This window comes from Lissotriton helveticus, chromosome 1_1, assembly GCF_964261635.1.
Source record: "Lissotriton helveticus chromosome 1_1, aLisHel1.1, whole genome shotgun sequence".
In the NCBI taxonomy this organism is placed as follows: Eukaryota; Metazoa; Chordata; class Amphibia; order Caudata; family Salamandridae; genus Lissotriton; species Lissotriton helveticus.
Window position 1 is genome coordinate 1,112,175,672 of NC_136057.1, and position 22,734 is coordinate 1,112,198,405.

A 22,734-nucleotide genomic window follows, 5' to 3' on the forward strand; every position below is an offset into this window, starting at 1 on the left:
AATGTAGGTCCAGAATAATATGAGCGACTGAAGAAAGCTTAGGAAGATGATAAAGCAACTAATTTGCCATATTCTGGATGACTTCTAGTTGCCTGAGTGCAGCTTTTGATGTACACAGGTAAAGAATATTACCATAATCAAGGCTAGAAATGATCAGTGCCTGTACCACCGTCCTATGGGCTGAAACAGGAAGGAGCCATAGCCAACTATCAACTCATGCAAATACCAATAACCCCATTTCGATGTTTCCTCTGGAAAATAAGTCACTATGTGTGGAATTTGGTATTTTCTGTACTAAAGTGTGCTTGTTTAAAAATGTAACCAATGTTTTCCACCTGGTACCTTTTGACTGGTGTGGTTATTATCACTGTATTGGGAATTATAGTCCATGACTGTTAGAAAGTGAGTTACTAGTTGGCACAGGTAAGCATCCTCTCTAAGCGGGAACCACAATCTTAGTCACAGTATGTCACAAACACACCAAAAATTAGCCTGTGCTCACCCTTTGGTAGCTGGGCCCAGAACTGTCAGGTTTAACTCAGGAGGCAATGTGCAAGTATTTGTGCAACATATCAAACAGCAACAAAGTGAAAACACAACAAAAATACTCTACACCAGTTTAGACAAATATAGAATACTTTTATGAATAAAACAAGACCAATATGACAAAAATCCAATGAGTAGAAATCAAGATATGATTTTTCTAAAGAATAAACTGTTCTGTAGTGCTTAGAAATAACTAGTGCCAAACCAGGGCTATCTGGCCACGCTTGACCAGGTCAAATTCAAAAATTCAGGCCAACTGCGATGGAGCGTGGGTCTGGTGCAAGGACCAGCATTGGTCCTCTGATCAGTAGCTTGGATGCTTTGACGCCGAGTGAAATACAGGGAGCAGGGGTGGTGATGTGTCGTTGTCGATCTCACATATGAAGGTGATGCGCCGGTGCCGGGCTGCGCACCGTCGTGGATGAGTAGAGGATCAAGATGCGAAGAACACCGGGACAATGCGTTGTCATCGAGCCGCTGGACTGAAGACAATGCGAGCAGCACAAATTGAAGTCATGCAAACTCAGAAACACGTCAGAAACTGGAGATGATGTGTCGCATTGTCGGCAATGTGGAGTCCGCAGTATGTGCAGCAGTGGCAATACGTCTGTGTCAAGAAAAGTGTGCTAGTTGCAATTAGTGCAATGTCGTCGATGTTGAGTTTTTAAAGATGCAGCACATTAAACTCACTTCGAAGGCCCAGGACTGGATTGGCACTACTTGGCAGAGCAGGAATCACAGCACAAAGAGTTCATGTGCTGTTTGCAGGTTGAAGAGAGAAGACTTTGATATCCCTGAGCCTAAAGAAAACAGGAGGCAAGCCAAAAGCCCTTGTAGATACTTAGGTTCTGGGATGTAGAGATGCAGGTCCAGTACTTCTCACTCTCAGGCAAGAGGGTCGCAGGCAACATGCCAACACAATAAAGCAGTTCAGCAAAGTGGTAATCCCTCCAGCAGTACAGCAGTCCTTCTTCCTGGCAGAATGTCCTAAGTTCCAGAAGTGTTCTGAGTTGGTGGTGTCAGAGGTCCAGTATTTATAACCATTTTCATCTTTCAAGTGGGAAAGACTTTAAAGAGAGGCCTTTGAAGTTCACAGAATCCCTGCCCTTCCCACCCTGGCCCCAGACTCACTACAGGGGGATATGCAGCCCTTTGTGTGTGGACAGAACACCACCTGTGTAACACAGCAGGTATAAGTGAGGCCATGCTCAGCTCTACCCTCCCATCAAGCTAGTTAATGGACCCTGTTTCTATTTTGCTTTTGTTTCTATTCTTATTTTCAGTCTGATTAGCTCTGTTCCTTTTTCCACTCAATATATTTAAGGTGTTGCATTCTTTTCTTGCAACCACCTCACACGATCGTCACAATTATCGATCCACTATGATGGTTATTGGTTTCCATTTTCAAACAGGGTGTTCCGCATTTTCACTTCTCTTTGTGTCTTAAGATGACACCACACACACTAGATAAGGTTTTATTGTATTATTGTGTTTCTGGATATATTTATGTTTTTTATGATTTACAGCCCTGAAGAGTCACAGGTATCGCCCTGATGACGAAACACGTGTCGGCTGGCGTCGTTTTTTCATTTTGAAGAATACCATCTTTATAACCAATATTGTATACCACCGGTGTCATTTGTGGCACGAGTTATTCTCATTGTATCAATACTGTCAATTCTCCAACGTGTGCCCAGTATCTTTTGTACATGTATTTAGAGATATGCACCAATACCAAATGGCTAAAGTAGGAAGATGCCAACTTTTGAAAAGTAAGAAACATGTAATGAGAATGCACTCCTTCCCTTGTAAGTAATTCATTCACGCAAATCATGTCGTCCATTGGTGCGTGCGAACAGATGCTGTGCACCGTCCCAGCACACAGCTCATACTTGTAGTATACCGTAGGGCACATTTTCATGCCCCATCTGTCGCACTGCGATGTGGGAAAAACATCCCTCAATTTTATCCACTTTATCTTGTGTTCTCCATTTTCATCATTAGAATCAGTAATTGTACAAAACCACATCGCAGTGCAGTGCACAGCATCTGTTCACACGCACCAATGGACAACATGATTTGCGTGAATGAATTACTTACAGTGATTGCCTACATTTAATAATTGCTGCATTAATATCATGTGATCAGCACACAAGGTTTCAGTTTTCAAATACATCTGTCTGGGCTTATTTCCTAATCTTACATTTATTGAGATCTCTGCTCTATTAATAATTACATATTTAAAAATATACTTTTATTCTACTTGTGTTGCTTTAGTTAAGTTTGTTGAATTGTATAAAAACAATCGCTGTGATAGTTTTAAATGAAGTGAAAACAGAATTCAAATAGAGGGTAAGAACTATAGATATCGCAATATAAGTGTGCGTCTGTGTCATCTGTGATAAAACGTATTGTACTGAAAAGTAGTCATAAACTAAATGAAAACGAAGGTACTTAACAAGAGTAATTTATCACAAGAGCAACATGATAACAAAATGTAACTGCCTTATGTGTCTTAAACCAATGAAGATTGGGAAACCTTTTAGTGACTATGTCTAGGATTCCGTGTAAAAAATGCATTTATTTTTAATGAAAGGTGGGAATTTTCCAGGAAGACCAGAATAGTTTGAGACCTGTTGAAACAAAGCTAAAGGGGAAACAAGGAGAGGGTAATTATAAAAAAAGATGCAATGAGACAAGTTAACACATACACCCTCTTGTAGTAACCTACAACTAATTTTTTTAAAACAGTTGGCCAAGCCTACGCCAATTAGTGTAGCAAAAGCATAGAAAGGACTGTGCCTTCACAAATATAGGTTTTACAGACGAGAACTCATTATGGCTTCACGTGACACAAATAATGAGATAAAAGTATACCAACAGCAATTAGTGTAGATCTTAATATCAAAACTTATACAAACGAGACATTGTATTCAGTGGTACTGCTAAAACAAATCATAACATAGATAAATGTTTTTCAAGAATAAAGTTAAAACAATTCAACATCCCACAAGCGTTTACCAAAATGAACTGTTTGTTAGTGGTGTAGGTAGGGTGGTAGACATTATAAACATACATGCTCTAATGAGAGTTCATGTACACGAAACTGACATGGTGCTCCGTAAAAGCCTACAGGAGAAAAAAGAGCAGAAAAATCTAATTTGGTGACCCAAAAGAATAATTGAACTAAAACAGCATAAAAGCACAGAGTTTAGAAAAAAATGAGTTGACATTTGAAAACATAGGAAGATGAATTTAGCAAAAGGGTCAATTTAGATTTACAATGTACAAAGAAGCAGAATTGGAAGAAGAGACCCAAAATGAGATTACAACCTACACAGGTAGGAGAAAGCTATAGAAATTGCACACTGCTCCACATTAAATACTGAACAGAAGGGCAAGCATGAACCCCTCTACAAGTCAGTCTCTCGTGAATGCAGACGTATTCTTCAGCAAATCATCATATGTAGGATACATGCTATTCTTTGTAATATATGAGGATCACAGTCTTCCAAATATGGTTGAATGATGTTACACCATAACTGCACCAGCTAAGGCAAATGTAGAACAATGGACTTCTGGAGAAATACATTACTAAATAAAATATTGAATTTTAGGGAATACTGGCATAAAAATATATCCACATCAAAAGCCTAACAGCTAGAGACACTTTTAAATATCTTATGTGCATGTTCCTCAAGAAGAGCCTGAGAAAGGCCAGACATTTTGGTCAGTAATTGTAAATATCATACAAGAGTAAAAGTGGGAGATATCAGTGCCATTTGGAATTCCTGGACACATAACTAAGTTAAGAGACCATAATACAAAGATCTGGTCTGGAAGCTGAACCACCTCCATGCAGGACCCTCCAATGCTTGGTCCAGCTCATATATTACACCCTCCATTGTTGTTTTTTTTAAGTGATGGTTCCTCATTTGCATGGGACCAGTGCACAGTGACAGAGGGGCCAGTAAGACTGGCAGTCATTTTATATAAGGGTGGTCTAAAAAGTGGAGCAAGCATGGCTGTCATTACAATGCATAAGCCAAAATTACATTTTTACCATTGGTTTGTACGATTGTCATGGAAAGAATAGAGCTCTTTTGCATTACATTTGGAGAGCAGTACAGGGTTGTTCAACCATATTTTGGTACAATTACAGGTTGTGCCACCATAACCTTGAACAATTTATAGTTGCACCACTATACCTTCACAGTATGCCTTCATGAACTTTAACAAACATGGTGATTTGTACAGGACATTTCTTTAGAACGCCCTTTTGGTATTTGGCCAACAGTATGAAAGTGCTAAAAGGAACAATTGTGGTATTATTTTTTAATAATGTATCTTATATTAAAAATTCCCATTCAGAGTGTCAAGGTTCTGCTACTATAACACTAATGAATGTTCGAAAGGTTATTATTATGAGTGGAAACTACCCACACAATGCGTCATAAGCTAAAAGCAAATCCACACACACAGAAGTAAGCAGCCATTATACTAATGAATATTGCCTCTAGATTGTTCATTAATCCTCTTAGGGAATTAGTGCTGGGATCATCAAAGGTTAAGAAAACTCATTCTGAGTCTTAAGTCTATAAAAAGCGAACGGATACTCTGTCCAATTGACTAAGGTATTAGCTAAGCAATGTAGGTAGAAAGGCAGTTCAGTTTGATATCATAATGAGTACTTGGCATGAACAGCATTTTTCATTGCATTCAGAGTTTAGTACATTGAGATTTTATTTAAGACCATTACAAGTAGGTCCCACGTGATTCAATGCTTCAAGGATCATGAGCATGCAAGTCTTCCAGAGCAGTGGAAGATGAAAAGGAGCACAGGGTGTCCGAGCTGCCTAGGCAGAAGTCTCGCACATCAGAAGGATGCGTTCCGTGATCAGGTAAGTGAAGATAAGAAAGACTAAATGTCCCATAAGCCAACAGGACGAGACTTCACAAATGTAGTGGCCATCATAAAGCACTCAGTAGAGGTTCCTCGTGAGCTTTAGTAGCTTTACTAGGCAATCCTGATGCATCATTGCTGTAACCAAGGTTTGCTGTTGGAATCCTGTTAGCTGTTCTTTTGTGAAGCTGACAATGCCATTTGCTAACAAAGGAATGATCTCGCAAAGAGTAGACTTGCATTTGTTTGATTCTACAGGAGTCATATATAAGGAGTATGAACGCTATAGCATCTGTTTCTTTCTGAATGAGTTATCCTGATGGATTATGAACTCTATAGCACTTGTTTGTTTCGCAAGAGTCATCCATAGAATTATGAAACCTGTTGAACTGTTTACTCCACAAGGAATCAACCATCTGGGTTATGAACTATTGCAAACTTCAATCAAATATAAGGAATACCTGTTTACCCAGGGATAGAAAATGCACCTGCAATACTACCAAATTCTGTCATGTTTCATTTATCCACTTGTCACCTTTAACACAATGCCATGTAGTTCCTATAACAAGTATACAGGATCTGCGCGTTTAGATAACATACACTGTAGGAATGGTTTCAGACGAACTCTGATCACCCCACCTGGTATGTTGGCCCTTTTGTACCAACTAGCTCGCAGTGCCACTAGAATCTCTTCTTAAAGAAGAAAGAATAGTTCTTGGCAACCATTGAACATGACAACCCTGATCCCTCAGGACCGTGGAAACAATATACTACCTTTCGCTCAGTCACTCATGCTTACGTAGTCTGTCTCAGAGAGATACACAGAATAAACAGGCTGGGCGTTTTCAATAAGCATGTATTGAACAGTTGTTTTTCTAGTGTAGAATAGATGAGCTGCAACAACTGTTAGACAGTATAAGATATAAATGATTAACAGTACTAGAAAGGTAAATGGATGGTATAGTTCTACCATCTTACTATAATCAAGAATTGGCTCAAGTATATAAAACACATGATAAAAAGATGCGTACTCCTACGATGCTTCCCTAACTAGATCTACCTAAGTGTACCTAGCATGCATGTAGGTGTTAAGCAAAGAATCCCTCTAGGATTTAGTCAACACCACTACCTGAAGTGAGAGAATATGGGACCCCATCCTGGTATTGAGCTGGACACCCCACGAGGGATGTTAGACCATTGTGAGCTGGAGTATCTGCATGCAGGAACCTTAGCGTCTCTGGTCAGTGTGTCGGCCGGGAAGTCTCTGTCTCCTCTGTACATCTTAGCAAGATGTGATGTATATATACCCACATGGGGTCCTACCTTGCTGTATTACTGTGTCCGCCTAAGGATGAGGTCGGGCATGAACTTTATACTTAGATTTTATACAGTAGATGGTAGTCCTACTGTGCTTCCAAGAATCCTCATGCATAACGTATGAGATTTCGGACTAGGGAAAACCCACGTTCTGAATGCAGTGTAATATCTAGGTAAAAGGCCAGTACCTGTAAACCGTGACAAGTGTAATGTAGGGAGAGGATATAGGTGAAGGGTAATAAGATTACTGTGGCCTATATTATGGTACCTATATGGAATATAACAACAAAGCAAACACAAAAAAAGTATTTTGTGATGATAAAGGTAGCTTTATTTGGTAAACAAGCTCTAATTGCAATCCTGATTGTTATTCAATGAGTATACTAAACCCTAAATGTATTAAGGCTCAGTAAAAAACTGAATTTAAAACTAGAATAGAAAGTGGAAATACAAAGAGTCAGCAGGTATAGCACAGGCAATAATACTTTACTGTTTAAAATAAAGTTATATTAAAACTCTCCTCTGCTTTTTGCACTCCACTTAGTAGTGCAGATTACGCCCAGCTGTGCAGCCAAGTCTGTGATGATAATCTCTGTTTCTCTCTGTTGTCCTGTTCACCAGGCCTACTGTAGTACTGCAATAATGGTGTGACATAGGCTGTGGGACTGGCATAGTGCGGAAACTAACTTTGTTCCTTGCAGATATGTTTCAGCTGGTGAGTGCTCCCAGAAAATACCATCTTTACACTACAGAATGGTAAAAATCTCCCAGCACTCCAATCCTTTAGGAACACAGCCTCTTTATGCTTCAGATCAAAGAGTTAAATAGAATGAATGAATTCCCCTTGAAGAGTCCACCTTGCCCTCATCCCATTCCTGAAAAAAGTAACTAGAACTTCATCTACACCAAACTTCTCCTTGTTTAATAAAATGTTTATCTTTTGAAGGTCCTTTGCACCTTGAAAATTAACTTGTCAAAAATAAAGCATATCTCTTAATCTAATGCTTAGATGAAACAACTATTAAACGAACCACATCAAACACACACCTACATTCAAACTACTTTTATAGAATCTCCTTCCATACAACCAATTCCTCTGAAATAGGGTTTGGTAATGAAGATGGATAATCATAGCTTCCATGTATTTAATATAAATCTAGCTTTCAAAACATTGAAAGTTATGAAATTTGTAATTGTACGTAAAGTCTAAGGCTGTGATTATGTACAAGTTCAGAGCCACTGCACAGCATTTCTAGATGCGTGTGTCTCCAACTGTAAACCTTTTGTAGCTGACTGGACATCCTGAATGCAAACAGGTCCACAACAAGATGATCCCACTGGTCCTTACACTTCTTGAACAATCCAAACAACAATTTACTTCTATTCCTCAGATATTATGAATTCCAATCCACTTCTATGTTTGTTCTCCCTCAAAAAAGTTCTGCTCTGACCATAACCTTATAACCCAGTCAAAAATACAACCATTCCACTGCTAACTCTGACAACTTACTTGACGTGGTTACCCAGGTCAATTAACTTATTGCACTGCAGACATATTGTCCATCCTTAACAAAACTGATTCCCATCTCTTGATCTGTCCATTTCTCTTCCGTTGAACATGCTCCACACTTTGCAGCACTCCAAACTAAGCACCCCATCCTATTTGACTTGCGTTGGATTCTACAACAACCTCCACCTTGTCTTCAAATATTGTCCTGTCATGCTTTTATATTCCTAACCCACCAAACAATACCTTATCTCACTTCCACATTCACCCAAACTAGAGGATGATCCCAGCACTCCTTCCTGAGGAAAATCCCCTGTGAAATGTTGTAATGACCTGTATTGTAAAGTGCCTGGGGCTATAGACTGAACAGAGCAGAACAACAAACGTATTAACAACACAAAGTCCTATTGGAAACTAATACATTTAAAAATAAATCTCAAATGTTGTAATACCCTTTAATGTAAAGTGCCTGGGAATATAGCCTGAAAAGAATAGAACAAAGCTATTACCTATGCAAACTTCTTAGTAGAAACTGATATTTCTGCAACAAAGTTCACAACCCGCTACGCTTGTCTTATTTTTTTTATGGTGAGCAAAACATATACTTCTCACAATCCACAGTGAAACCTAGAAACTGGTCTCTTGACTATCTCTAAAATGAACAGTTTCCTGTTGACTAAATAACCCAGCTTCTCTAACATTTGCCCATTCATTTTCAAATGCTGCCGAAATATCTGGCTGTCTCACCCTTGTAAATATAATGTGGGACAAACTCCCCCATTCCATAAAAAAGCAAATGCTGCCATAAACGTTTTGGTAAAGCACAGAAGATATACCAAAAGGCAGACAGGTAAACTGCCCCTTGTTTCCCCAAAGAAACTGAAGAAACCATCAACACTATAGATTAAATGGAATTGTGAAATATGCATTCTTTAAGTCCAAATAAACTATCCAATCATAATTTCTCAAATTGATGCTGATAAATGGATACCCTCCTTTTTCAAATGGTGATAGACAACACATTTCTTCAAATCTGATCAAAGGCCTCTACCCTCTTCCCTGAAGACTTTTCTTCTTTTTTCCTCATTAAAAAAAATTGTTTACAATTCGTATCTCCAGCTCCAAAATTTCCGCTTTTGCACCATGCTTTATTCACTCTTGCACCTCACCTAAACCCAAACATTTTTTTCTTCTGCAAACCTTAAATTCCCAGGAAGGTGAGTTTGCCTTGGCTGAGTACCAAACTCCAATACATATCCTTGTACAGTCTGTAACACCCAAGCTTATGACGGTATCTTCTCCCACTCTTGAGCAACAGCCTCAATCATCCTCTTACTTTTGGAAGGGTAAAACTCATAGGAATTGTGCAACTTACAACTAATTGTACCAAGACCCTGTTCTCTACATCAACTACCTGCACCTTAAAAAACTCTTCCTTTTTGCTATTTGATCCCCTGTTGTGGCTTGGAACCAATTATATCCTTTTCAACCTCTATTGGACTGTCTCTGTCCTGTATATTAGTATTGGAATGCAGGTTAAAAACTGGCATCACTTGAAACTAACTTAATTTATCGGCCCTGCCAAAATCCCACATCGTAGATGTTTCTCATAGAATTTTGAAATTACCTAGATTTGTGAATGTTGACCCATGCTTTCCCAATTTTCTTAAAACGTTATGACTAAATAGATGACCCTGAACCTTTGCTACATCCTCTGCTACCACCATATCTATTAAATCTACATCTGATCTCAATATTATGGACTTCCTCCTGAGACAATCAGTATTAATAGAAATACCCTTCATTACTTGTTTTACAATATATCAAATATACTTAGCACTAGTCCAAGGACATCCAAAAGCTTATCATTACATATATTGCTAGATTTTTCCAAACATTTCTTAGGGTTTTCCCTAATATAATGCACACATATGGGCATTTTCTTAATCCAGATCTGAAATGTTGAATACTTGATCACCAACTGCCTGTCTGGAGGACCTTGACCATTTCACATTCCTTTTCTCTACCTTCATTTAGCAGACAAATATTCTGCTACCTGAACCAAAGGTCAGCAATTTAGGCTGATAGATAACTAGTAGCTGTAATATTACTTGGCTTTAGCTGGAATGGCTGGATTCTTTTTAAACATTCTCAGAGTTCTAAGCTCATTTTTTATTTTCCTAAACATGTTTGTTCTCTTTTTTGTCTCATTCTGAATCTAAAAGAGTGTCAAATTGTTCCTCTTCTGGAGATTCTGATACACTCTGCTGCTTTTTTTTCCTGTCACATTCTCTTAAAAGGTTCAGGAAAAAAAGGTAGAAACGGTGTCGCAAAATGTGATTTCTAACCAGTAGAAATTGCATTTTGCGATCCCAAAAATAGGAAATCGCAAAAAATGTATTTTGAAGAATAAAAAATAACTCAAATGAAAGCCATGTTTTCTTGAAATTTTATATCTGTGCTGTATATTTGAAACGTGTAATAGAGTTACAACCAATTGGTAAACTAGATAGGTCTGGCAAGAGGTTTTGTATACATTGTGTTTTCTTTTTCCCCCTCCTCTTGGACCTTTAAGCAACAGGGGGTACCTTAGCTCAATAGCGTTGGTGTCTCATCATCCTGCACTGGGAGTTGGATACAAAGACCACAAGGAGCAACACAGTGGAGAGGTTACTACAGGAGTATACCTTGAGCTCTGTGTAACCTTCTAAAAAATGCCATCACTTTAAGACAGCCCGCCAGCCAATGGTAATTTTTTTTAAATGCCAACGGCCAGAGAGTGAATGAAGTTTGTCTAAAGACTGCTTTTCTTCTGTATGTATGGTGGTATATGGTGGCTGAAAGACAGGAGCCAGCTACCAGTAGGCAAGACCTATAAACAATTTATATGTTGGGTAGCACTAATAAAAGAGGAAGTGCTGGAAGGGGATCGGAGCATCGAGATGTTTTTTCTTTCTCTTGCTATGGAAATTATATTCAATTGTAGCTGGTTTGAGGTGTGTTAGGGACAACTCCGACAAGGTTGAGTAAATTGAAGTTGTTTATTTCCTCCTGAGGGAGAGCGGCAGAGACACGCCTGGTAGAACAGCCGAGCTACTGAAGGCTGCCCAACGGTTCGCCACAGAAAGTTAAAGTCTCGGCATTCTTCCACACTCGCTCGGTAGCAACGTCGCGCGACAGGAAGAATACCAACATGACATATCTTCCCTTTTTATACATTGAAATAGACCATGAGTAAAAACAAGTAAAAGACCAAGCCATACCTATACACAAAAAAAGTAACACAGAGAGAATATAAATACACAATGGCATGAAGAGCTTGCTAATCCATTGTGCTTTGCATGCGTGGGTTCAGATCCCACCCTCCTCGTCAAATTGTGGTAAGTACGACTCCGACAAGGTTGAGTAAATTGAAGTAGATTATTTCCTCCCGAAGGAGAGGGGCAGAGGCACGGCTAGTAGAACCGCCGAGCAACGGAAGGGTGCCCGACGGTTCCCCTCAGAACATTGAAGTCTTGGCATTCTTCCCCACGCGCTTGGTAGCAACCTCGCGCGAGGGGAAGAATACCAACATGAGAGGAGGCGCAATTAAAGAGATAATGCACACATTTATAGCTTCCAGTTCTGACATGAAATTAAGTTGCAGCAGTAAAAGATGCAGAAGTCATACTAGTATTGTCTGACAGAGTATTATTACATCACGAGTCACATGCATGGCAAGCAGGCATTCAATTTGAGCTTATGCCAATTTTTCTGAGTGTGCTGGTTGTCCCGCATGGCATTGTTAACACACACTGTATAGGACACACATGAAAAGTAGCAATAATGTAATTTGTGACTTACTTGCCCCTTTGGCCATCCATGCCAGCTTCCGGTCTGTGAGTGAAGGGAAGCAGGGTTTAATGAGGTCCTCCACTGTTACACCTGCCAGACCATTGATGGTGGCAGACACCGTGCTAGAGACAGAAGGATCACATGAGTGGGGTGTTTTCGTGAGCAGCGACATTGCTAGGTGGATTATAAAAGCATTTTTTAACAATATTGTTACAAAGCATTTACATTTAATTTAAAAAAAACTTATTCTGTCTTATCTCTTCTGCCAGCGATGAAGGGCACCCACACCTGCCAGAGATTCTTCAGGTGAAATCACAAAGTCATGATGAGGCAGGGGCTGTGTCATGAACATATGTGTGTGCTGGGCAGTGCATAGCTGTCTGCCTGTTTTAAGCCATTGCATATACCCGACTTACATTCTCCAAAGAGATGCATGAGCTGTCAACATCACCACTCGGAATAAGGGAATAGTTTTGCCTCACCCTCTGTCCTAACTCTGCTGACTACAGATCAGACGTTTACTTGACCAATTTTTTTGTTAATATATGCGCTTTACATAGAGCAACATTTTAAAAAGGGGCGCACAGCCATGCTCTCCATCAATGCAACCGTAGTGAAAATAAAAGTGTCCCTGTAGCACCTGGTATTAAAAGAAAGAGTACTGGCAAACACAGTAGAGCAAGGGTTAAAATCCAGGGGCATATTACCAAGGGCCTTATCACCGCACTTTTTGCCGCAAATTTTTTTTATCGCCCTATCAGCAAGCTGCTGCTAACAGGCGTTAGCGACAGCTTTCTGGCGATAGCGGACGGTTTTCCTGTTGCCTTGCATGCCAGCGATAATTCAAGGTAGGCGTTCCCAACTAAAAGCGACTGAAAACAGTCGCTAACACAACTTCCCCCTATCAGCAACGCAGGCAAAGCAATGAAAAAAGTTGCGCTAAGCGTGATTATCGCTAGAATTTAACACCTGCTAAAATCATGACTTACCTGTTTCTTCAATGGGAGGTGATTGTCAGGCTAAATCTATCATGGCGTTAATGCGTGAATATCGCATTTCGCCGCTATCGCTGGATATTTTATCGCATTGGAGATAAACATTGCTAATAGCGCATTATCTCCGCGATAATATCCAGCGATAGGAGGCGATAAAAAAATCCCGCTAATATGCCCCCAGTTTTTAGAGCATGTGGCATTATGCCAGAGCTGACGACTTTAGAACTGAGGAACTTAGGGGCATATTATCAAGAACGGCATTAAAAATTATCACCGGTTTAACGGCAGAAAACTGCAGCTAAAGTGGCGATAATGGGCTTGATAATATGCCCTGGAGAATTCCAATAGAAGTCCATGTTCTGGTGTGAATATGGGCTTCTATTGGAATTCTCCAAGGTATATTATCAAGCCCATTATCGCCGCTTTAGCGGCAGTTTTCTGCTGCTAAACCGGTGATAATGTTAACGCAGTTCTTGATAATATGCCCCCAGGTTCGATGTCTAAAAAAAGAATCTAACCTTGTGTAGTATAACTGGTAGTTATGTAAAGCGTTCCAATATTTCCAATATTTTCAGGCCGAATACAAAATTCCCACAAAAAAACTGCACCAATATGTAGGCTTTATTCCTTCCATCAAACTCATAGGCATTTTCCTGACTGCCATGCAAAAAACACTTTGCAAGCTTGCGGAGAGCCTTATAAATAAATGCAGTCCCTCGGTCAGGTTTGTTCCATCTGTTAAAACTTGTATCAAATTTGGGTAATTTTCTGTTGATATGGAGGAGGCACAATGCCCCATCAGTTACGCCATTGTCCAGATTGAATCATAAGCAAACTGATTTTAAAACATGGCCCTGCTCTTTCAATCCCAATAGCAGCTCTCTGCTCCCAGTACCAGCCTGCGTTCACTCTGTTTTAGACTGTAATTCATCAGAACCAGCACCGGTTCTGCCATTATTTATTTACTTGTTTTTACCCACAAGCATTCTAGGATGTAATGCTTGGATTGTAAACTCTTATAACTCCTGAAAAGAAAATTACATGTAATCAAAGACATTGGTTGGTGTGAAATCGGGGGTGTAGCTTGGTCAAAAAGATTAAGAGGGGGTGTGAGCATCAGATTTTCTGACACTCACACTGACATATAAGGTTAAAATGCATTACCCGAGGGAAGTGTGTATGACAGAGCCTTGAGGAGCCATGGAAGGGGAGAGAAATTCAGGTTTGTACGGATACTATGTGAGGGAAAACACAGCATTTTGTAATCTTATCAACATTTTTGAAGACTCTCCAAACAAAGAAAGGGTGTGTGTGTATGTTTTTGTCTGTGTGTGAGTCAAAATTCCTGGTGAAATGCAAAAGACACCTCACCATAACCGACTGAAAGCACCTGCACCCCATTAATTACCAGCAATTACATTTATTAGATGGGTTGTAACACCCTCCTGAAACAACGCCCCTGCATGGAATATCGCAGGTCGTTAACGTAGGAAAGCAGATGGTGCGGGGAACCAACATCTGGGTGAACCAGTGTCCATTGTATGCCCCACTGCAAATGATAGGTAGATTTCAAAGCAGTGGCAGCCTCCTTTGGTCATTACCCAGGGGAATATGCGTTTAACAAAACAAAGTTCAGATCTTGTCATTCTCAGCTGCTGAAAATGACAAGTTTCTAATACCAAGCATTCCTATGTTTATCTTGGTCATTATAGCCAACATTTACAAGAATTGATCCGATACTAGTGCCTAAAGGTCACTGGTGAGAGCATTCCTCAGTGTATTGAAGGAGGAGGTTGATCGTCCAATCTCAGGCATCCTGATCCCAAAACTACTAGTAGGAAATGTTGACAATGTGCAAATGTTGACATCATCTTATGATGCCTTGTCTAGTTCTGTGTTATTTTGTGTTATGTTATATCATGTTTGGGCATAATTGGGATTTCAACCACACAATTCCCCATTCAAGGAAAACTTGAGTAAATGTTTGTTCAATCACTTGGCTCTCAGTTTGATGCAGCAGACTATCCTGTACCCAGTATCAAAGAGACAAGGTCCTTATCACCTTTATTAAGTACTACAGTAATTGTGTCCAGGTTTTCAGACAACTGAGAAATGCCTATGATGTGTTCGCCTCTGAGGTAGAGACGAAGGGCTCAACATCATAAGCAAATATATCAAACCACCCTGGAAAGATATAGTGGAGCACCTCAGAACCCTACTGTGATGACACAGTTGAGCACCTCACCAAGGACATGGTCTATCCTTACCCTGTGCTGCTCCTCCCTAATTAATTGGAAGTAGCTGTAAGACTGCATGCCTTTTCAAAATAAAATAAATTATAACATTTCATATTACCTTAATGTTCCACAGTAAGCACAAGCAACAAACAACCCGGGAAGACCTGGATAGTTGTGGAGAATGTCCATTACTAGATATGGCAAAAGCTAAAATTGAAGAAAAAAAATTGTTTAGAAATCAGTTACAAAATGTAGATACATTTGAAGTAAAATATATTGGGGGAATACATTATTTTTGTCACTGGCTATAATATAAAAAACATATTTTAGCTTGTTAAATGAATCTTGCACTTCAGCATGCATTGCTATGGAAGCGTTCAATCAACCAGTTATCCGTGCAGCAATGGAATCCTTTCATCCTGAAACATGATCTGCAACATGCTTTAATATTGTATTTTAGTGGTCACTTTTTAGTAGCTCGGATGCCAAACAATGACCCACTAGGACCAGACCAAGCCAGCTTTCAGGACATCTATATGAGAGAACTTTTCATGCTATGAAGTATATGAGACTCATTTGACTAGTCAATAGTTATTCCGAAAAGTGCTTCATTGTCCATAAAGCACCTCTTTGACATCTCTTGTCTTTAAAATATATACAGAGTGGCTTTGGCTCCAACAGAGAAATATTCCCTCTTACCACATGCTAATGGCTGTTTTGTGTATCATTCTGCCTTGCAATTTGTTATAATTCAAACCTGGCCTAAAAGCATTAGTGAACTTTACAAGAGAATCAGGCGTCAGACATTTCTTTTTATTGTTTTTAGGAATAGGGAGATGAAATGATTTGCCCTGAATCGCAGAATGCTGACCTCAGATTAGAAATGTAATTTAGTTCCCCAGTTCTAAAGTTGGCAGCACTAGCTATTTGGCCTTCTCCTCTTATGTTTTCTATGGAATACTAGCATTGCAATGAATGAGGGACTATTTTACATCTGATAAATTAACCTAGTCATCGCACATATAAGTCTATATGTGAGGCATGCATTGTAAACAGAATGAAATCCTTTTTAGGTCTGACTAGACAGTGCAGCTGTCGCCATACCTTACATGATTAACAGAAAAACAGCTTTCAACAGTTCTACTGAGAGAGAGACTTAGGCTCCTCCCACATATCGGGCCGTGTGAGTACAGCATTTGATTAGACAGAGGTTTTGTGCTTCAACTGAAAAAGAGTGCTTGTATTGCATTTTTTGCCTTGCACAAAAGCTTATACTTAATACAGCAGGGTTGAGTTGGTTATGAGCAGAAATCAAAAATCAAGACTGGTATTATGGAAAGTGATGGTAAAGGTAGTAGGCCTGACATATTTATTGTTAAAAGCACATGTTAACGTTGGCATTCATTTTAAGGTGGTAGTTATTACTCCTTTGGGCCCATAGGAATGAATGGGGAGTCATTCCTTATTTGCGATTAGCAATTTGCTAATCGCAAATAAGGAAGCTGTAGAAATCTCAATTAAAATTGCGATTTCTACATGAATCCCGTTTTGCAAGTCCTTAATAGCGATTCCTTAATAATCGCTATTAAGGACTCGCAAAACGGGACAATGATGAATCTGGCTGATAATATATTGCTATCCCAGCTGTATTTTTGGATACATTTGTAATTTTCTGACAGTATACCTGATTGTTGCCTTGTGGGAAAGATTACGCTCAGTACACTAGGCCTCCACTGGTTAAGGTTGTAGGTCAGTGATAAAGGCATTAGGATTGATTAGTTTACTAGGAAAAAGTATGTCTGATACCATAGGTCTAATCTGCTTACCCTGGAAAGCTATGACAAAGGCAGTAAACTTTGCTTATTTTTTAGAAAAGCATTTGTTAAACCCGATAGGCATTTAACTGTGGATTGTTATCACACCGTGTTACAGGCTGTAGACATGTATTTATTAATATGAAGTTTCACTGATTCCCTTAGTGGGCAAGAGTTTTGGTCACCTCCTCTGACAAACCCAGAGTGTAGAAGATTTTTACTGTCATAATTCATGGTAGACCCTTTTGAGAGAGGTTGTGCATTATTTTGACAACTGTACTCTTGTACATAGCTGTAATTTTATTAAAGCATGCATCATGATTACGAGCTCATGTGCACTTCAGAAGGTCTGTGTTGGCTACGGTGTCATATCAATAATAAAGATTGTTGGCCTTATTGGAAAAGTTCTGTCAGATTCCATAGGTTTGATCTGTTTATTATGTGATGTTATGGCATAGCAGCACGCCTGATTTGCTTATTGTGAAAAGTGTATGTTAAATGCACTAGGCTATTAAGAGTGGAATGTTACTACACTGTGTTACATGAAACCCCATGGATTACTGTGATCAGCAACATTTTTGTTTTGGTGACCCACTCAAACAAACTGTGAGGATAGAATATTTACACTATGATAATCTTTATTAAGACATCCTAGAGGGGATTTGTATCGTTTTGACCACTATAATTTTTGAAATGTTTGTAATTTAAATATTGAATACCTGATGATTGCTTAGTGGAAAAGCTTTCACTCAGTAAGCCTATAGATCTGATTGGTTCTTTGAGAAAAGTTATTTCAGATACCTTTGTCTGATCTGTTTATTATAAAAAGTTCAGATGAAGGCAGTAAGCCTGCTTTATTTATTTTGAAACACATAGGCCTTCAAGGGAGAATTGTTATTGCACCGTGGTAAAGCCTGCAGATGTACTTTGTTACATGAAATCTCACAGATAGCATCCTCAGGCAAGGATTTTGGTGTTGATTATTCCCTTTGACAAACTCTATTGGTAGAAGATTTGCACTGTAATAATTCTTGCTAGAATCCTTTCGGAGGGCCTGACAGGCTACACGATCTACCATGATCTCGTAATTAAAAAAATTAGAAATACATACATATACATTTTATGCCACTAGTAGTTAAAGTAAAGTCTGAGTTTCCACAGGAAGAACATTTTTGAATCTTTAAAAACGTTGGGGCCACATCACAAACTTGTATAAAACTTCCCCAAAAAAGTTCATCCATCATGGCTCCTTAATGGAAAGTTTGGTGCTGGAATGTCAAGTGGGGGCCACGAAAAAGGGATGGGTCTCAAAAGTGTAATTTCCACTTAATTCCCACAGGAAACTTTGCTCTCTGATACGGAAAAAAAACCAGTTGGACGGAATTGCAGCAGATTTGAAAAAAGTTTGTATTTTACTTAAAAAGCATGCACAAGTGGAGAGATGAAGTTGACTGCCCTGCAGCAGCAGTTGGATGTTCCCCGGGGAGATTGGGCACAGGTTGTCCAAGTGGACTGGGCATATCTTCAATTTATAATATGCTGAAAAAAACACAGAAGCTCAACTGAGAAAACCAAAGATCAAAGTGACGTTAGCATAAGTAATAATAATGAGATCTTAGCTTATAAAAGTTTTTTTTTTAAAACGACATACACTGAAAAAAACGAGGGTTAAACTGATCACTGTGGTTGTTTGTGTGTGTAACCAGACAGTCACAGAACTGATTCCTATTTGGCACAGTAGGCAATCAATAGTGAACTAAGAATTTATATTGCTGTGAAGTTCCAGCCTGCCGCTGAAAGCACTGTGAATATGAAAGTCATTAATCAAAACGGTATCACACGCTGCATAATTTAATGCCGACCTTGAGGTGCCTCTTGCTGAAAGGTAAGGGGTGGAGGTCTTCTGTACCATGAAACCAAGCGAGAGTCAGGCAGTGAAAGAGAAACAAGCCTTCTCGGCAGGGTGCCTGTTACAAGAAAGAAACCTAAATGTGTGGAACTGGACATGCAGCAAATGTAAAGGCTACTTGGGAACCAGTTTGCATATGGCTTAGGCACTTTAGCTGCTCCTAACATGTTTGTCTCAAGAGGGGTGGGGACTGAAGGTAATTCAGGGTGCAGATGCAGCTCTGGCCATGCCATCAAGGTGTCCAGCCCGCTTCTTGCCTTCTTGCCTTCTAGGACACCGTAAAGCAGAATATACTGTGCAGGAGGTGCTGCAGGAGGGTCTGGACGCATCATGCAATGCATAAGTGACCTTGGGCTCCTGGAACCATCACAATACAACACACAAATGTTTTTGTTCACTGGCTCAGGCAGTATCCATTTATACCGTTTGTTCTGGTTGTTCACCTGACCTCTTGATGTCCCTAAAATTAAGACTTTCAAACAGGAACTGTTCTTCTCTGTAGGACACTTCATGTTGTCAAGAGTATCAATGTAGGGCATAGCAGGCAGCATCTGTAAACCGAACATTAACAGTAAGAGCAGGCAGTCGACACATGGATGGGTGATGCGCTAAGTAGATGTTTAGATGATAAATATCAACCGTACCCCACTGGGGCATGTCACGTTGGGATCGGAATAGAGACGCTCAAAACACTTTTTGAGGCTGACAAAAGGTGTCAACCCTACAAGAACGTGGGGCATCTTTCATAGCGTAAGACCGGGAAGTACTTTCAAATAGTTCAGTGGTTCTTTTGAGCATTTTCTCCAGAGTCTGGCAGCATTCTGACCAAACTTTTCACTCATGCAATAGTTCGACAAAGACGCAGTATTCTTCTTTGACAAACCACTCTGAGACATGTCGGTCTTACAACTCTTCTCTCGCAGTCAGGACCTTGGGATGCTTCACTGGTGTGGCCTGGACAGCAATATTGAAGGGAATTAGGTGAAATGCTGCACTCTATAGCAGGGAGACATTATTGTGACCCAGAACGAAACATCATCAAGGGGGACACAAGCGGTAAAAGAGGACATAGATCCACACTCCAGGTCCCCTGGAGGGAATATGCTTCCTAAATTAGTGACTGTCACTTATGTTTGCCCCGTGGCACTGCCCTTAGGGCATGCTCCACTGCACCACTGAGTGGGACTCCACATCAGGGCACCCTAAACACTGTGCATGCTTGGAATGGCCATTGACTGAGGATTTTAAACAGCCATGACTTGTGGTTTCAGGTGCAATCAATTCTATTGCTTCTTCAAGCAATTCCTATACATCCTCCCACTCTGTCACTCCCTGAAGCTCTTTTCTTTCTCGACCTGGGGAGTCAATGGCAGGATATGCTGCCACCAGAGTCACGTGCCATTCCATGCAGCCTGTTCAGAGCCCAGGAGTGAGCATACAATGACTTCACATCCACAGAGGCTAGGGCTATCTTTTTTTCCAATACCCATTGCCTAGATGGCTCTGTATGTGGGTGTTTTTGTATGTGTGTGTGTGCATAGGCGTGCATGTATATGTGAATTAGTTCCATTATATTCCTTTTGTGGGCAGGACACTGTGCATGATATCCAGGCATGAATTTGGGAGCCACCAAGGCAATCACCTTCTTTGCCTTAACACTGTGATTCTAATCTTAAAATCTATTATCCCTCTTTCATCGGTACCGGCCTTTATGGTGATGCTGACTGTAGGTGATGCCACAAAGAGGAAACAAAGAATGCATCAGTGATATTGTTTGGCTGATTCCATAAAGGTTCAGTACCTACCTCGTTCATTTTCCTCGTTAAAATCCTCACCACTAGAGCAGTGTCTCTCACACGAAGAGCATTCACCCAGCTTAAAAAATTACCAACATGTGCTCATCCCAATGTGGCCACCACATAAAGGCCTCGCTGTGCAATTAGAAGCTGGTAGACTTCCTGAAATACCAAGTTGATTGATAATCCATGTAATGTATTCCTCTTACCCTCAGGCAGGAAAAAAGAAAATGTACTACTGTGACGAGGAAGACTACGACTAGGAGTAATGAAGATTACCAGTAAGTAACCAAGTCAATTCGTGCAAAGTGAGCAGTTATTTACTGATCCCATGTTGAAGGGTTATCTGTGTCATTTGAAAAAAGATCAACTAGTGGAAATCTATTTAAAAAATCAGTAGGTGTAAAAGTAAGTATGACAAACAAAGACAGTCATATATTTATCAAAGCCAGCTACAGATGTAGTAGCTGCAACTGTGGCTGTCACATAAAGCTTGTACCGTACATGTGATTTCAGAGGTAATGTATGGGAAGTTGGGAGAGAACGGCTCATTGACGAAGTACAGCAACTGAGACTACTTGTTTGAGATGCAGTAATTACAGAACTGATACAAAAAAGCATCATGTGCAAGTTCTCGAGAAACTATGTAGTGTCAAACTTAATCGACCACATGTATGTGATTCATTGAATCATGTCAAATTTTTTTGCAAAAAAAAACTGTTTGCAGTTTCATTTTTCAAAATGTGCATACTGTGCGCTAAAGACAGGTATACATTTCAACATCTGAGTATAAATAATCCACTGTAAGTTATTCTTACTATACCTGATCGGGGGCTGTCACTATATTTGCCGTCCATGGGTCGCAATCACGGTAGACTGAGTAAAGGCACAATCCACTCAACACCACACAGACAAGAATCACCCACAATCCGACAAGATTTAGGTAAAGAGCCCTGAATAAGAAAATATTTTAGCAATATTAGCAAATAGATAATTGTTAGTATTACATTGACATAATATGAGTTCAAGTTTTAAGAAATTGAAGGTAGTATTTGAAAATCGAGAACTAATGTTATCTATATGCTTGCGCTACTTTGCGGAGAATTGCCATTGTGGAAAAAATAACAAAAATGCAAAACCTCTACTACAAAATAAGAGTAATAACACTTGCACCTCGTGGACATGGAGGCAGGTTGCCACGAGTGACTGCTCGTTGCGCCCTCTGGAGTGGGAATAGTAATTTTTACCCTTCGCTATCCAACACTTTCTCTACTGTAGTAATTTCTTCCCGTATGCTATTCAACACTTTCCCTACCGTTGCACTCTCTGGAGTGGGAATAGATATTTTTACCTTTACGCTATCCAACAATTTTCCTACTGTTGCACTCAATGGAGTGCAAAATGTAAGTTAAAAAATGTATAAATATTTTAACAATTCATTTTATAACATAAGCTTTTTATTATTAGATGTTGTGTTATAGGTGTATGTATGTATATATATATATATATATATATATATATATATATATATATATATATATATATATATATTTAATAGTTCATTTTTCTATATTTATAATTTTTTTAAACAAAATTAAAGTTATTACTTTATTATTAGTTTTGAAGTAAATATACATTTATATATAAAATTTTATACGTGTATGTTTAAAGTGTTTAAAATTAAATTTGTTTAATATGGCGCGCCGAGGAGTGATGGCGGACCCTGTGTGAGCTCCGCAGTGCTGCGGTACTCTTCTTCTAATTTCGAACCTCATTTCTTAGTTGCGGAGCAACGAGGCATCAACTTTCGTATCTGAGGATGCCGCGCATCCGATGATGAGGTCCTGGAGGTGTTCCTGCCCTTTCTGAGCAATTC

The 22,734-nt window shown here is 39.6% G+C and overlaps 1 protein-coding gene across 1 annotated transcript in view; it reads right to left on the reverse strand.

Annotated features, from left to right (window-relative positions):
* Positions 1-22,734, reverse strand: part of LOC144821569 (sodium-coupled monocarboxylate transporter 1-like) — a 307,024-nt gene that overhangs the window by 131,703 nt on the left and 152,587 nt on the right. Inside the window, exons 7-9 of the mRNA XM_078678765.1 lie at positions 21,682-21,811; positions 15,458-15,546; positions 12,117-12,229 (exon numbers count right to left, since the gene is read on the reverse strand). Coding sequence (XP_078534891.1) covers positions 12,117-12,229; positions 15,458-15,546; positions 21,682-21,811 — 332 coding nt within the window. The remainder of the gene's footprint in view (positions 1-12,116; positions 12,230-15,457; positions 15,547-21,681; positions 21,812-22,734) is intronic.